Consider the following 11,151-nt stretch of genomic DNA (forward strand, 5'->3'; position numbering starts at 1 on the left):
ATGGATACTGAGGAGCTTGTAACAGCAAATTTCCACGGCATTAGACTGTATTACATGCCGGGAACTGCCAATCACGCTGTTAGTTTGCCAAGAAGCAGCAGAACTAGGAGTGCAGCACTCATCAGAGAAGCAAGGTGCATACCAGCTGTTGGAGACGAGACTCCAAGTGCACCTTGTGTGGAGGCATATCATCTATACTGATGAAGCTGTTTATGACATAACTATTGCTGCCTGAGGTCTGGTCGTGTAAGAATGGACACTGTCTGACCTTGCAAAACCTCTGGAAATAAAGCAGTAGTGTCTTTATTCACTGGACTACATTCCCATATGATAAATACAATCCAATGGTTCATCCAATACAATTCCAATGAAACTACTATATTGCCATTTTCCTCCGACAGCTTTGCACTAGAGTATTCGTTCTAAATCTCAGAGACATCTTTGATTGGTGAAGAGATACAAATTGCTGAGGATCCAGACACTGATGATGATGACATTTCAGTGCCGCTGTCCTCCTTTAAGACTTCGGTATTTAAAACGGCTTTGGCTTTCGAGAACACTTGTAGGTTTGAGTTAATACTTACCTTGTCTCTCATAAGTTCCAGACTTTCAATGAAGAATTTTCTGATTTTTGGTGCACCATTCAGCTACCTCAACTACAATCTGGTTGTATTCTGGGGCTTTTAGCTAAGCAACTACATTATAGCTTAATAGGAGCCGAGTAGACCCTTTCACATAAGTCATTTCTATGACTTCCATAGGTTTGGCGTTGGTTTTGCTGCAGTTCTGTTTGTTAAACTTTTCCCCTGATGTTCTACCTCTCTGTCAGTCTTCTGATTTGTTTATATGAGGAAGTGGTGATCTGAGAACTAGATATTGGTTATGTTTCTCTCTGAAATGTGCTTCTGGGTGCCTGGGGTGGTTTGACATGGTTCATTTTGACGTGTACAGGAGATGAACCCAGAGTATTTTTGTCCAACAGAAGGAGTGATGCTGCATCGCTTAGAATGTAAGCCTGTAAAAGGACTCGTATATCAGACTATAAACTGCTTTTAATTAAAATGAGATCAATACACGAACGAGTCGTATAAACGGTATTTGGTAGAAAGCAATCTCATGCTCTGCCAGCTGAAACTAATTCCACATTAATTACAACATCCTTCTTTACAACTTGTCCATGGAAAGGCAACATGACTTACGGATAAAACTCACTGTTTTTGTAACAACACTTAAAAGATCCTCCTCGTTGTCTACTTGAGTTGAGCTGCAAAATGCAGCAAAGGCACAAATCCAAACTAGGCCAACAGTGATCGTTAAAATACCATCCCCCAAACCCCAAACGGGGCGATTCATCTCTTATTTTCAGTATTCTTAAACCCAGCACAATGTCAAAAGATAGAAGAATTTCAGGAATGTTTTTGTATGTTGCCTGGCAGCAGGTAGCCATCAAGAGGGATTCAAAAATATTGCTGAAAGATCATACTGTCATGCAGAAAAAACAATTCACTATTTTATAGATAATGCAAAAAAGCTTCAGGATACATCGATCACGTTATAAATCACACAAAGTTCACTAATGTACAGTTTTAAAAGACCTCAAGATTTCAAAAAATGCAAGAACACAGTGGTTTGTTCAGATAACAAGTGAAAGAGAGTGTGCATCAAAATATCCTATGTGTTCCTTTCATACCATTTTTATTATTTTTAAGCTCTTATTTAACACTTTAATAAGTGACAACAAGAAAAGAATAGACCAATTGAAAGGATGGGATCTGGATATTACTACACTCCATTAAATAATGCTTAACATATCTTCATGTCAAAATCTAGCTTTGGTCAGCTTCGAACACAGAATCAACCTCCAGCAGTTTGTTTCTGGTTTCGTCATGGTTTATAGGTCTGATTTACAGTGTATCAGTGTGCCACTGCACCGGGCTCTTTCTCTGCAATGGTTGAGACTACTTTTATCTTTGTTTGGATCGCCGAATGCCAAGCAGAAGAAAACAGTACATGAGCTGAAACTTCATTCCTAAAGACTGATTCAACGTCCGTTAGGTAACAGTCCAGTTTCTCAAGCAATAAAAGAGGTATTCCAAGTCACAGAAATAAACAACACCCTGATCTATTAATATCTACATTGCATAATCCCAAACTAGGCATCCATGATTGCGTACCATCACTGGCACGCGGAAGCATGGGAACCTGCAAGTGAATCCTCAAAAACAAATATAATAACCATGGTGTGCACACCTTTGAAGACAGGGAATTTGTATGGCATACCTATTCAGTCGATTGAGGGGATGATGGTCTCTGTATCAAGTAGCTCAAATGGCAAAATATGTATTACTGGCATAGCCCCAATCTAAGCTTCAAAATGAGAGTTACCAACCAGGAAAGCTCACATGAAGGAGTGGGTTCACTCACTTTGTAAAGTGGTCAATTTTTTGACTATTCAAATTATAGTGCCTCGGGAGAAGCACTCTGGCTCTGCGGCTAAAATTAGTGGGAAGGGGGATGTTATCAGCCATAGGTCCATGGTGGCGAGAAGGATAGTCTGCAAGGCTGGATAGGGCTTTTGGGAACCCTTGAGGTGCATGACTAGAAGAGTGCCGATTACAGTTACCTTCCCCAAGCAGATTACCCCAGGTGTTGGTTTTTAAAATTGTTTATTTTATTTACAGACCCAACTCAGTTTTTTTTTAATGCTTGCGTCATTTTGTGGGTGACTTTTTTGGTTTGTTTTCTTTAGCCATGCTTCACATCACTGGGAATGCGGTACAATGTAGTTTTAAACCACTTGCAAAGTCAATAGGTCCGAAAGGCGAGACCTATTCGAGTTACCAATGCTTCTTTAATACAGCACTTCTGCCAAGATGGCTTGCTTTAAAACTCAGAGGGAAAAGTTTAGACAACTCAAAAACACTTGTTTTTGTCCTATCTTGCATTTGTTGCTGTAGGTTTATATTCCAAAGGATAGCAAGGAATTAGGTAATATTCAGGCAAATCCTAATAATCACTGGACTAACCACTAACTCTGGGATCAGGCTACTTGCCGTAAAACGTTTCAAATATTCGTCAGGGGTAGTACACACTTTATAAATGTAATTTCAATAGTAGTAACTACAAGGAGATCATGCTCTTTATGGAAATCACTACAGCATGATTAGTTAAGAGAGGTCAGTGATGCTTCATCTCACTGGTTTTGCAGTATTTTCTAGAGCTTTTCACTGCTCCCAAGGAGATAATTTCCAATATTTCTCTCTCCACATGGACTTTACTGCTTGGGTTTACTTGTGAGAAAGGATCAGTCAAGGTGTCACACATTTGCCAGCAGGATGTCACCTATACGCACACTGAAATGTCCCACATAAGCAATCTGAAATATTGGCATCTTTGAGACATATCCACTAAGCGGCTCCCGCGTCAAGTAACTTCAGGAACATTAGCATTTCAAGCACAGACACTCCTCAACAGATTTTCAGCCAGCTTCAAGCCGACACATCAATCTTTTTAGTATATGCCTCATGATGCATTCCTTAAGACACACTTCCCGTCCATTTGGCACACCACTCTGGCACCCTCTGAAGGGCATACAGAATATTGCCAAAATACTAACTATACGCTCATGTAGCAACAGAGAACCAGCAACTGTCGCAAGCCTAGCAGCGCAGAAAGGCTCGGTACACTGCCTGGTTTATTATTTAAGAAGTGCGCTAGAATTGGGTGCAGGATACATATTCCAACAAGAGCTTGTCAAAAGTTATTTGCTTCATAAGGGCAAAAACAGAAGAAAGCGAGGTTTAAGGGGGGCAGATTAAAGGACCTATCCAGTGAACGATGTCACAATACATTTCAAAACCCCATAGCTGACGTCAATAATCAAAGCAACCTTCCATAATGCCTGCAATTACTGTTTGTAGAGATAAAGGCTGGGTACAGAGAACTGTTTTCTCTCTGACTCCTAAATGACCCATTTAAGGGAGTACAGCATGCATGAATCTCATTCCAGGCATATTTTGATGGTGCCACCTTTACTCTAGCCTACTCTTTAGTGGGATAAAATACCAGACTCCAGTCGTACTTCCATTTCAGAAAAGCACCACTACATCTTGACAGAATTATGGCTATTAAGAGTGCATAAGGTTTTACAGTGCGGATGTGGGGGGGGGCGGAAGACGCAGGAGGTAGGAAGCTTAGTCAAATCATTAATTGCTTACATCACAGGTGTAGGACTCAGCACTTAAAACTTGTGGGGAGTTCAGAACCCTCAATGTTGTCAGAACTCCGTGTCTGAAAGGTAAGTCGCAATAAGGTGTTATGTATGATCCGCAAACCAGACTGTTTGGGGGAACATAACAGTCTGATGAGTTCATAGCCTCAATGCAGACTCGGTGCCGAAATAGCACTATTTTTGGTGCATGTTACCACTCTACGATCTCCAATATCCACTGTGAATACTCACTGTAACAAATATATTACAGTATCCACTGTAACAAAGATATTACAGCTCTCCTGTAACAAAGGAAAAGAGCGACCTCCTCTCGGTATTTCCCATTACCGCCCTCACTCACCATGGCGAAGCCGGAGAGCAGAGCCGAGGTGCGGCTAGAAGCCTTGAGCTTTGCGCGGCTGAGGTAGAGTTTGCGCCAGGACAGCGCCTGCAGCGAGTGCTCGTTGAGGCTCATCAGCTCCACGTAACTCCTGCTGATCCACTCCGGGTACGAGAGCAGCTCCTCCTCCCAAGTGTAGCGGCCGAGGAGCTTGTGCTGTGCGCCGCCGGGGCTCGGGTACATGGGTCTAGTCGCGCGCAGGTCCCCAGCGTTGCATGGTGCCTGCAGCGCGCGACTCCGTGACCTGTCACCCTTCCCCACCACCCCTCCTCCTCCTCCTCTTTGGCTCTACTCGGGCATTGCCCGCCCAAGTGAGACAGCTGAACAAGGCTACACGGGCCCGCGCATGTGCAGAACCTGCCTGCAAGACATCTACTGTAAATCTTCAGAGGGGAGGGGTTTCTCTTGTAGCGAAAGCATTAAAAAAAACGTTTTGCCTGATTCTAACATGGATGCCGTTCACGACTCTTTACGTCAGTTACGTAACACTCTCCGCACGAGCGAATTGTTCTAAGCAACTTTAAAGGCTGGACGACGCTAATGATATAAGCCAGACCCCCCAGGATATAGCGGCATGGATTTGCAAATTTAGCGGCACAAATATGGAAATTTAGCGGCACAAATATGGAAATTTAGCGGCATTTTTGCGGCACTTTAATTTACTCATAATCATTCATTTTCAGCCTCAAATCCTGGAGGGTCTGTACAGTGCATTACACAAGTGAGGGGAGGCAGCGCCTAGGACTGGGCTACCACCATGCCATCCCCTGTGAGGGTGCTCTAGCAATGTCGCCTTGTGGTACCTTCCAGTGACGCCACCCACAGCATTGTTCAGATGGTGTGTGCTGTCTACCATAGAATTTGTATTCGAACCCCTAACCTTCCAATATATATTTCTGTGGCACCAGCCTCTCCAAGCTTTTTTTTTTGGTGTGGGAGGAGGGGTATTGGGGGTGGTTTGGGGTTCAAAAGGTGCCTTCTAGGTACTTCTTGGCGTGTCCTTGCATATGCAGTGCCATGATCTGTGCTACTGGTCTGCAGCCTGTCTTCATATGTGCATCACCATGAGCAGTGCTGTTTGTAGGCAGCCTGTCTGCAATTGTGCTGTGCCATGGGCTGTACTATTGGTCTGCTGCCTGTCCTTGTATGTACAGTGCCATGGAGTAAGCTATTTGCCTGCTGTCTGCCCTGTTCTATGCAGTGCCTGGGGCTGTGCTGTTGGTCTGCAGCCTGCCTTCGTATGTGCAGTGCCATGGAGTGGGCTATCGGTTTCCAGCCAGCCCTCGTATGCGCAGTGCCATTTTCTTTACCACTGGTCTGCATCTGCATATTGTTAACTTTTAGAATGGTGATGGTAGAATGATGTGAAAGTATATTTCTCCAGGTTGTGACTAACTCGTGTGCAAATGGCGACATAACTGTCCAGCAGAACTTGGGTGCCTCAGTGTGTCAACAAAGTTACTCCAATTCTGCATTTAGAAGCATTAGTTGTATTGGGCCACGTGAAATGCACTCCCACTTCATTTGCAAACATGTGAAGATTTACACCTGCGCTAAAAGACCTTTCCGCCTCAAACTACTACCCGCATATCCCGCCCCATTAGCTGATTATTGCTCAGACCCTCTCCTGTACTGCAGGAAAAATACCATGGGGCAGAGTTATGTCGGACTTGCGCCACGTTTACGCCGCCGTTGCGTGACGCAACGGCGCGGAAACATGGCGCATCCCTACGACCTATTTACAACGTGACGCATCTAGGCAGATGTGTCATGTTGTAAAGCCCTGCGCCACATGGAACCTGCCTCAGGTTTCATGTGGGCGTTCTGTCGCAGGGTGGGCGTTCCCTCGGGAGGAAAGCACCGTAAAACTGACGCAGAATGCTATTGTTCCGACCTTCCCCACAAGGTGGCGGAGACTCCTGAAATAGATCCTAGCCTACTTACCTTCTTGAAGAAGTTTGCTAAGGACCCTAAGAAAGGGTTAGACCGAGCCTGGCGCGGATGCCAGGATAAGATGCTTGATGTTGTAGGCCCGCTAGCGAAAATCCTGGAGATGGCCTTACAGGCAAAGGAGTCCAATGTACCGGTCGACCCCGACATTTTGGCAGGCTGGACCCAACGTGCCATTTGTTTATTAGGCAATGCTAATTGCACAGTGTCCACAGAGCGATGCAAGTCCCTCTTGATGAGAATGGACTCTAATCTCACTGAGCTTGCAACAGCAGAACCTGGTCCCCTAGCGGAGGGAAATCTTTTTGGCAACCGTTTCGTGAAGGATGTTTCCAAATATGTGGGCACCTTCACTTCGCTGGATAAGGTTCAATCCGGCATTAAACGTGTGCTGCAGCAACACCTTTTTAACGAGGTCGGGGACGCTCGCCAGGCCGTTTCGCCAATCAAGGTCCCCCCAGAGGTGACTTCGGACGAGGTCGAGGAGACTGGGACTTGACCAGAGGTGGCACATTCTACCCCACATGACGTCCATACTCCAAAGGCAGATACCAAGGAGGAGGCAACAGAGCAGGGTTCCATGCTCAGAATTCATCAGGTGAGCGCAATAGATTGTTTCCATATGGCCTTGGGGTGTCGCACCAATCACTTCCTTCACAATTGGAGTCTTCTGACTCAGGACGCATGGGTCTTACAAACTATTCAAGGGTTTCGACTGGAGTTTTACGAGACTCCAAGACAGGCACATCACCAGAGGGTTCTCCATTTTTCCCAACCAGAGAGGATTTGTATAGACAAAGAGATGGAAGAATTGCTTCGCAAACAGGCCATAACAACATGCGAGTACAGTCCACTCGGGTTTTGCAGCAATATCTTCCTAGTGCAGAAAAGAGGTGGTGGCCACAGACTAGTGTTGAATTTAAGGGACTTCAATTATTTTCTAGTCTACAATCATTTCAATATGGAGGGGATCCATCTGTTGACGGATCTTTTGCAACCGAAAGATTGGATGGTGCGCTTGGATCTCAAAGACGCCTACCTTTCGATTTCCATCTACCCTCCTCATCGCCGTTTCCTCCAATTTCAGTGGAACGGACGGTAGTTCGAATACTCGGCCCTTCCTTTCGAGCTTTCCTCGGCTCCTTGGTGCTTCACCAAGGTAATGAAGCCGGTGGTCGCGCACCTGCGGGAGCAGGGAGTGCGTATGATAATATATCTCGACGACACCCTGATCATGGATCAAAGCCCGGATCTAGTATCGCAACATCTTCAGATGGCCATTTCACTGCTCCAATCTCTGGGGTTTGTGATCAATCAAGCCAAGTCAGCCCTGATCCCATCGCAGTCAATGGATTTTCTCGGGTTTGTGATCGACTCGCAGATGGCGCAATTCAGTCTGCCGCAGTCCAAATTGAAGGACCTGAAGAAGGAGATTGTATCTCTTCTCAGCAAACAGATGATCTCGCTCAGGAAGATTGCCAGAGTAGTGGGTTTATTGGCATCGTCTGTTCAGGCGATATTTCCGGGCCCTCTACACAAAAGGGCGTTGCAGAGACTCAAAATTCAGCATCTCCAAAGAGGTCTGGCTTATTCAGACCTGGTCCCTCTATCTCAGGAGGTGAGAGACGAGATGCATTGGTGGTTGAGCCACGTGGAAGCGTGGAATGGCAGAGCCATCTTCGGCTCTCTGCCCGTGATAGTCATCGAGTCCGACGCCACCCGTTAGGGCTGGGGGGCACGCTGTGGAGATGTTTCCACAGGCGGAAGGTGGTCTCCGCAAGAGCTAGAATTCCATATAAATTTCCTGGAGCTCCTCGCGGGCTCCTTCGCCATCAAGACCCTCTCACCGCAATGGACCTCTTGTTGCATCCTCCTTAGGATGGACAACGTCTCGGCGGTGCGTTACATAAACAAGCTAGGAGGGACAAGATCGTCCATGTTGGTGGAGATAGCCAAAGATTTTTGGCATTATTGTCTCAGTCATCAGATCACGATTATAGGAGAGTATATTCCGGGTCAGTCCAACCTGATAGCGGACTGGAACTCGAGGCATCTTCGGGATTACAGCGATTGGCAGCTGCTTTCCAGACTGTTCAACCGGCTTCAGGATCTTTGGGGTCCATGTCAGATCGACTTATTCGCATCCAGGCTGAACCGTCAGCTTCCCAGGTTCTTCAGCTGGAGGCCGGATCCAGCAGCGGAAGCGACGGATGCTTTTCTACAAGACTGGTCGGGGGCGGTGAACTATGCATTCCCTCCCTTTCTTCTGATTCCACGAGTAGCCTCTCACATTTTCAAACAGAAAGCGGAGGTGGTCCTGGTGACGCCTCTGTGGAGATCGCAGCCCTGGTTCCCGATGTTATAGGGGATGTGCTGCGACCTACCCAGGATGCTCCCGTGGTCGGGGAATCTCCTCCTAGGACCTCTGCGGGAACAGCATCCATTGATCCTGTCTCAACGAATATCGCTGATGGCATGGAGGCATTCAGGCAACAGTGGAGTTTGCCTGGAGTTTCAGGAACGGCTAGCGACTTTATCAAACAAGCCTGGGCCCCTTCCACGAGAAAAAGGTATTCTTCAGCCTGGAAGGGTTGGTTATGTTGGTGGGTGGAACGGGATTTGGATCCCGCGGGGGCAGGACTTTCACATATCATAAACTTTTTGTCGGACAAGGCGGCTAGTGGTTTGGCCTATAGATCGGTGAACAACTTCCGGTCGGCCATTTCTGCGGGACACACCCACATTGACGGAAAACCGGTGGGTATGCACCCTTTGGTATGCAAACTCTTCAAGGGCATACGTGTAGCGAATCCTCCCAAGCCTAAGTATTCTGGGCTATGGGACGTGTCATTGGTCATCAAACTCCTCGATAGTTGGCCTGCAAATGACTCGCTTTCCAGAAAACAGTTATCTGCGAAACTAGCCATGCTATTATGTTTGTCAGCTTGCAGAAGATCGTCGGATGTACGCGCCTTGGACGTTACAGGTAGAGTATTTACTCCGGAGGGAGTTTCTTTTACCATTACAGGTCGTACAAAGACCCTTTCTAGACAGGTTGATTATAATGCTTTCCCTACCAATTCCAAATTATGTGTGGTCCAATGCTTGAAAGCTTAAGAGAAGTGTACTCGTTCTTTGAGACCAACTGGTGTCACGCAACTTTTGATTGCTGTTCAAAAGCCATTTAAACCTGTGTCCTCCGCTACTATTGCAAGATGGCTTAAGTTTATCATGAAGGAAGCTGGTGTTGATGTGCAACTGTTTGGGGCGCACTCTGTACGTGGTGCCATGGCCTCGAAGTCATATTTATTGGGAGCTAACATTCAGGATATCATGCATTGTGCTGATTGGTCGTCTGAATCGACATTCAAACAGTTTTATTATAAGCCGGTGGGAGACATTACATCTGTTGTTTTTGATACAGCGTTAAACTAGCATAATCTGAAGCCTCCGGTCCTGTAAAAGAATCAAAAATTAGCTAGCATTCGCGCCAAGAATTTTCAATTCTATTAAGGACACGGAGGCGAGGATTATCAAATGTATGATCATGCTTACCCACCCGTTTTGATATGCTTAAGGCTGTTTTATACAGGAATTACGGTTGTTATATTTTTCCTTTCCTCTAGGCAAAGACAAGAAATCTGAATGAAGAATCTTCCGTTGAAGAATGAAGTTGGAACGGTGTTCCCTGTTATTCCCTGTTGGAGCATATTATAGACTTTTGGTTGTTGGACTTATTCTGCAAGTTCGTGCAAAGAAAGAGAATGCTGGGAATGTTACCAGGACTCTTATAGGGCTCATGGAGGCGTGGCTAAGGCTAAGCATCATGGCCTTTGTAGTTTATTTTGACTAAACTGTATGTTTATTGGCTGCTGTGAAAATTACAGTAAAGAAAGAGAAGCATAATCCTCGCCTCCGTGTACTTAATAGAATTGAAAATTCTTGGCGCGAATGCTAGCTAATTTTTGATTCTGAGTGTACTTTTAAGAGGCCTATATCTCGCATGCAGTGCGCTCGCGCGTTCTTATAATGAATTCCCCGTGACCCCCTACCACGGAACTCTTGGAAGTAGCTTCTCGGCTGAATGAAGGAAGTTTTTTTTTTTTGAATAGTGGAAGTGCAGCACTTCAGTACTGTTATTTGTGTTAATGATTTTAACTGTGCTTGTTATTCAGAAGGGTTGCGTAGAGTGCCACCATGCTTTTACCATACATGCCAACATTTTAGAAGAGGAAAGTGGGAGATTTAAAAAACAAGCATTGGTAATGCATCAGTTTCACCAATGTAATGAATAAAAGCTGTTTTCCTCACTCATCGTCTGGAAAGAGCTCACGGACAAACACAGTAGTGGAGAGGGTGTGGATAGTGGCGAGGATGTGGCGCAGTGGCCGGAGCTGCTGACTCGAGCAGTGGGGGATCCCCATTGGAGTCTTGGCGGTGCCGACAACATCCTCTGATTCTATTACAGGACCGGAGGCTTCGGATTATGCATATCGTTCATTCAACAATTTCAGGTCAGCTATATCTGCGGGACACAGCACAGGGCTCAAGGTTCGATTCCCGGCGGCAGCTAAGCTCAGCACCATGTGAC

The 11,151-nt window shown here is 45.8% G+C and overlaps 1 protein-coding gene across 1 annotated transcript in view; it reads right to left on the bottom strand.

The window, feature by feature from the left end:
- The window catches only part of LOC147679434 (calcium release-activated calcium channel protein 1-like), a 144,532-nt gene extending 139,535 nt beyond the window's left edge, over positions 1 to 4,997 (bottom strand). The window contains exon 1 of the mRNA XM_086942993.1: positions 4,572 to 4,997. Coding sequence (XP_086799119.1) covers positions 4,572 to 4,793 — 222 coding nt within the window. The 5' untranslated portion in view covers positions 4,794 to 4,997. The remainder of the gene's footprint in view (positions 1 to 4,571) is intronic.
- Between the last annotated feature and the right edge of the window lie 6,154 nt (positions 4,998 to 11,151).

The sequence above is a fragment of the Lissotriton vulgaris genome, chromosome 11 (genome assembly GCF_964263255.1).
Source record: "Lissotriton vulgaris chromosome 11, aLisVul1.2, whole genome shotgun sequence".
Lineage (NCBI taxonomy): Eukaryota > Metazoa > Chordata > Amphibia > Caudata > Salamandridae > Lissotriton > Lissotriton vulgaris.